General features: G+C 39.1%; 1 protein-coding gene across 1 annotated transcript in view; it reads left to right on the plus strand.

Moving 5' to 3' along the window:
• Nucleotides 1–6056, plus strand: part of KAT6A (lysine acetyltransferase 6A) — a 106490-nt gene that overhangs the window by 48617 nt on the left and 51817 nt on the right. The window contains exon 2 of the mRNA XM_007455487.1: nucleotides 4493–4601. Coding sequence (XP_007455549.1) covers nucleotides 4493–4601 — 109 coding nt within the window. The remainder of the gene's footprint in view (nucleotides 1–4492; nucleotides 4602–6056) is intronic.

A 6056-nucleotide genomic window follows, 5' to 3' on the forward strand; every position in this document is an offset into this window, starting at 1 on the left:
AAATATAGAGGCCACTTTGCAGGGATTCCATCAGCTTTTCTCTTCTGTATTTCAAATTTATTCTATGTTAATACATACTTTGCTGATTTTGTCTTGCCTGAGGAATGTGTGTCCATTTCCATTTTGATAGGAGGTTTTTCTGTTGTTGCTGTTATCTCTGTTCTTAAACCCAGCCAGTCTCACCTCTCAGTTTTCTCTGTCAGTTGTCACTTTCTCGTGGTCTGTTTAGCCAATCCCTGTCCCACTTGTAGCAGGTGATTTTATTTCCTATTTTCCAGAAATAATGAGGCTATTGAAAGTGAACATCCTCGATTTTTCCCTGTTCCTACCATCCCACCTACAAGCAGTATGCATCTACACCATTCTGTCTGCAAAGGCCAGTCCCTTTACCTGTGCTTACAAATCCATCCTCTTTTCTAAGCCAGTGTTTTCCAATAGAACTTTGTGTAATGATGAAATAGTTCTATATTTTTGCTGTCCAAAACTGTAGTCAGTAGCCACATGTGACTCTTGGGCAATTTAAATGTAGCTGGTATGACTGAGGGATTAAATTAGTTTTATTTTAAATTTAAATAGCCACATTGTTGTAGTGCCTGCCATATTGAACAGTGTAGCCTAATCCTTACTACATAATATGTTCCTGTTATTTCTTGTTTCTTGAATCTCTTGGACCATGTGTGTCTTCTCTTCCACATTTAAATAGGTTTAGTCTTTCTCATTTGAAATAACTAGAACACATCAAAACCCTTTGTCATTTCCTTTTAGCTGTCTCCTGTCTACTCTCCGTCCCTGCATGGCAGCTTGTTGGTTCCTATGACTTCAGTTCTTATCCTGTCACTGAGAAGGGCTCTCTGGCTTAGTGAGGTCTCCAGCTATTTCTCAGTTGTAGAATCCAGTAGTTACTTTATCTTCCCAACATTGATATTTGCTTGCTCTCTGCTTCTTGAAATTCTTGTGTCATCACTTCTCTTGGTTCTGTTTTGTCTTGGTCCTTTCTGGCCTGCTTTTCCTCTGATGCTTCTAAATGTTGCTGCTCTTCTATCCCGACTTTGTCTCACTCCTCCACTCCCCTCCCTTTACTGTCTGCCCCTTCCACATACTCCACTTACCTCCACCCTCTCACTGGGCATTGTCAGTTATCACCTGCACACTCATGTCTTTTGAATCTATCTCTAGCCTCTTTCCTAAGTTCCAAACTTCACTGTCTAAATCACCATCGGTATTTCTTTCAGAATATTCCAGAGGTACCACAGCCCTCCTCAATAGATGTTCATAATTAAATTTGACTTTCTAATTAAAATATATATTCAGAAAAGTACACAGATTGTAAGTGTATGCCTTAATTCCTAATTAAGATCCATGAAACCATCATCCAGGTCAAGAAAAGTAACATTATTTATACCTCAGAAGTCCCTCTCCAATTCATTACCTCTTTCTTTCTCCCTAAAGGTATAATCACTATCCTGACTACAATAATATAGAACGATTTTTGAACTTTATATAAATAAAATGATATATTATGTGTTCTTCTGGGTCTATTCTTTCATTTGCTGTTGTTTGTGATACGTTGTTGACTGTAATTTATTTTCATCACTGTTTAATGTTCTACTCTATGGATATAGCATAATTTATTTGTGTGACCATTCATTGATAGTTATTTGGGTAGTTTTTATTTGAGTAGATTTTGGTGTTATGAGTAATGCTGCCCTGCTCATTTTGGTGTGTATGCTTTATTATATATCGTGTGTGTGTACTTCGTTTGGGTATACAGCCAGGAGTGGAAGTGCAGGATCATATGGTATGCTGTGTTTATTTTTAGTAGTTTTCAGAGTGGTTTTGTCAATTTATATTCCTATCAGCAGTGTAAGAGAGTTTCTTTTGTTCCATTTTCTTACCAATACTTACTATTGCCAGTCTTCATAATTTTAGCCATCCTTGAAGATCTGCTTCCTTGATGACTAGTGAGGTTGAGCATCTTTTCTTATGTTTATTGGCCACTTGTATATTACATATGTATTTTCTGTTGTAAAGTACCTGTTGAAGTCTTCTGTCTTTTCCTTATTGACATGTAAGAGTTCTTCGTATATACAGTACTGGATATGAACATTTGTTGGTTAAATGTGAGTTAATATCTTCCATTCTGTGGCTTTGCCTCTTCACTTCTTTAATGGTGTCTTTCTAGTCTTGCGTCCTTCTTACTGTGTTCCCTACCCCAAATCAGTTAGCCAGCAGTTCCTGCCAGTTATACCTTTAAATACCTCTTTTGTCTCTTCTCCAGTCCTTTCATCAGTGCCTTAATGCAGGCCCTTGTTACTCAGGGCCTGGATCATAGATCGTATCCCTTCCCATCCATTTCCAACCACATACAGAGTGACTTTTCTAAACTTCAAATCTTACTCACATCATTCCTCTGTTAAAATCCTCTTGTGGTACTTAGAGGCTACAGCATAAAGCTTAAGCCTCATGACCTTGCTTCTACCTTCTTTAGAGGTTACTTCAAGTTTCTACTCCTGGATGAAGTCTTTCCCGACTTTAGTCCCTGGTTCCTTTTCATATTTCTTTTTAAAGAAAGGATGTGGTTGTCTTTACCACAGGCACAGTTGTTAAGACAGCTTCCTGCTGTTCATCTCTCATTTCATCTCTTGGCTGAGCAGTACTGTTAGTTTGCTTGTGTTGGACATTTTTACGTTGATGTACCATCCAACTCTCTGACTAGTCTGTTTCCTTTTCAGGCTTTTTCCTCTGCCAGTCCCTTAAATTTTGATGTTTTGACCTTGGCTTTCTTCTTTCCACCTGTTCTCCATGGGAGAACTCATCAACTCTGATGGCCTTACTGCCATTTTGTACATGCAGTCAGCCCTCAAGGTATCTGCAGGGTCCGGGTTCCATATTCAACTGATTAGGATCCACGGTTGGTTGAATTCAAGGATGTGGAACCTGTGGATATGGGGGGCTGACTGTCTGTGACTTCCAGATTTTTATTTCCAGACCACCTTTTGTCTTGAACTCCAGATCCATGGGCATTGCCCCTTTGATGTTTCTTAGGCATTTTAACCTCGTTAAGTCCCAAACTAAGCTCATACCTCCCATCTCCCAAATCCAGTTCTGTATGATTCTTTATTTTCTTTGAACATCCCCTTCAGGTATGCCTGCCTGTCAAATACCTCTGTGAAGCCTTTCCCTGATACCACTTTTCCCTACTTGGTCACTTCTTCCTTTGTTTCCCTATCACAGTACCTGCAAACATCTGTTCTCCCCTGTAGACTAAAAGCATCTTGAGGGGTTTGTATCACTGTCCTGCACAGTGCTTAGCATATGTAGTTGAGAGGTGAATGAGAGTACCTCCAACTAAACACACCTGAAATCAGATTCATCATCCCTTTGCTTTCCTCCTGGTTTTCTTCTTTAAAATGACTCACCTTTCACAGTTGATGACATCCCCATCTTTTCAGTTAAGTTAGTCATGTTTAAGTCCTATTCTATCACTTCCACAGCTAGCTGGTTTCTGAGTCCATAGCTTTGTTTTCCTATTCCTTTCCCTTAGCTTTGGTTCAGGTTCTTATCTTGTCTTCACCAGACTATTGCAATCACTTTTTAAATGTTCTACCTATCTTTAGGTTTTCCCCAGTTTGTCTTTGTTATTGCTACTGGAATTATTTTTGTCAAATACAGTTGATCGTCTTTTGGTTCAGTAACCTGTTTGTCTTTTCTTCAGGATAAAGTCCAACTTCTTTATAAGACATTCAGTGGCAGTCTTAAAGAACTGGTCTAGTCTTCCTCCCTCCACTCATCACGGAAGCCATATCCTTTAAGCACTAGCCTTGGCAGACTGCAAACCGAAGTTCACCTTGTTTACACTACCTGTATTGCCTTTCTCTCCATCCAGTGCTGTGGAGGAACCTAGAGACCTAGGTTTAAACCTGCTTTTAACAATTACTATCTGTTGTCCTTGGACAAGCTTCTTGAGATACCATAGCACACATGTATTAAGTACTGGCACTTAATATGTGTTATGTTCCTCGTTCAACCCTTCTCCTCCAAACCACAGTCACAATTTATCTTTCCCATTTGTACAGAGCTCTTACTGTTACCTTTCATTATGCTTATTAAACATCTTATTTTTCTCCTACGTCACATGCCTTTTAAGGGCTGATACTATGATTTCTTGTGCTTAATTCAGTTGAAGTTTTCAATCTTAGGTAATGGATTTGCTTTGCCTAATCCACACTGTATCATTTAGTTTCTAAGTGACCAACATGATTGGGATATGATTTTTTGGACCAAACTTGTCACTATGGGGACTGTTTGTAAAGGCCCAGCCAAAGCAGCTTGGTAAAAACTCACCTACTTTGTTGGAAATTTAGGAGGGGGATACATTTGTCCTAAAGTTATATGTAACTCTCGAAGGAATTTACATCTGTAATTGCAATGTCTTTATATTTATACTAAAAAAAAGCCCCAGTACCTGAGTGAATTGTGTTTTTCTTTACAGCCAGTTGCTGAACCAATCCCCATCTGTAGTTTCTGTCTTGGTACAAAAGACCAAAACCGAGAAAAGAAGCCAGAGGAACTAATCTCATGTGCAGACTGCGGCAACAGTGGTATGTAGCCCTTGTGTCCTTGTGACAGGTGCCCTCAGGCGAGAGGATGTTTGACTGGAGTTGGTACCCTTGGTCCTTAAGAAAGGAACATTTTAGTTTGATTTTGGTTTTAGGTACCTGAGATGAGCTTCTAGATGAGGGAGGGATTTAAATGTATAGTTGAAATGTTTTATTCAGTTAAGTTAAATCAGGCCTCAGCTGTTATTGTTGTTTTTATAAAAAGCTTTCCATAGACTTATTTTTTTCTGTTGGTCTTTATATTTCACTATCAAACATCTGTTCAAATCACAGCAATCAGTTAAAGTTATTGCTGGTTTCTTTAATAATCACTACTTATCTTTCTTGATTTATGCCTCAGGCTTCATGAATAGAACCAGGATGATAACAGATTTGTTTTTCTTGATAGAAACTTACATATGTCACATTGGGAAATAGAGCATTGACACTGCAATTTAGTGAGCTGTGTGAAACTCTAGGCTCTAAAAAAGGTTTTGCAAAGAGTCTCCTAATTTGTCAATTCCGGAGATAGTCTTGGTCTGCATTTTAAGAACTTAAGAGGCTTTGCAGTATCTTTAACCATTGGCTTAATAGTCAGTGTTTTATACCAGTGACAAATAGGATTTAGTCCAGAAAGCAGAAAACACACTACATACTTCAGGGGGAGAGGAATTTAATACGAGAATCAGGCTTTTGTGAGATCGTTGGAAGGGCTGAAGAGGCAAGCTCTGGACTGGGCCTCAAGGACTGATTCCTGGGACGTTGCAGAACTGGCCCACCAGGGAGCCACTGCATCTGCCTCCATCTGGAAGAGGTGGAAGTGGGAAGTACTGCAGGACCGTTGAGTTCTGTAGCTCGTGCTGAAATGCTGAATTCGGCCATCGTCACAACTGCTTCTGGATAGCCATGGAGAGTGGAGAGTAGACACTGGTGTTTTCGTAACTTTTCATTAGAAAAGAAGAAGATGCTCTTTGCTTCATTACTGCCTTTCAGAAATCACTCAAACACATCCCATTGGTAGAATTTAATTCATATCTAGAGCCTAACTGCAAGAGAGTCTGGGAAGTATAGTGTTCAGCTTTTCGGTTTTTATGTATAGAAGGCATTAGAGGGAGGTGGGAAGAGATCTTGAGTAGTGGTGACCATATCCAGCATAATACCACAAACCAAAATGAATTCTGGGTGGGTTTCACAGTTAAATATAAACCATAAAATCATAAAAGGTTAGACAAAAATATAGTGACATGTCATACAATACAGTGATTTCCAAACTATTTTAGTAATGGAACCCTTAAGAAATCTTATGAGAACTCAAATATATAAAACAGATAAAAATGAATCTGCTTTAGGTGAGGTAGGAATGAAATGGGAGCAGGGAGAGGGTTGTGTTGTAGCCCTGCCTTCCAAGAAGCATTATATTTGAGGTGGTTTTGGAGTTTCTGTAAGATAGGGAAGAGC

This window comes from Lipotes vexillifer, unplaced genomic scaffold (genome assembly GCF_000442215.2).
Source record: "Lipotes vexillifer unplaced genomic scaffold, Lipotes_vexillifer_v1.1 scaffold414, whole genome shotgun sequence".
Classification (NCBI taxonomy): domain Eukaryota; kingdom Metazoa; phylum Chordata; class Mammalia; order Artiodactyla; family Lipotidae; genus Lipotes; species Lipotes vexillifer.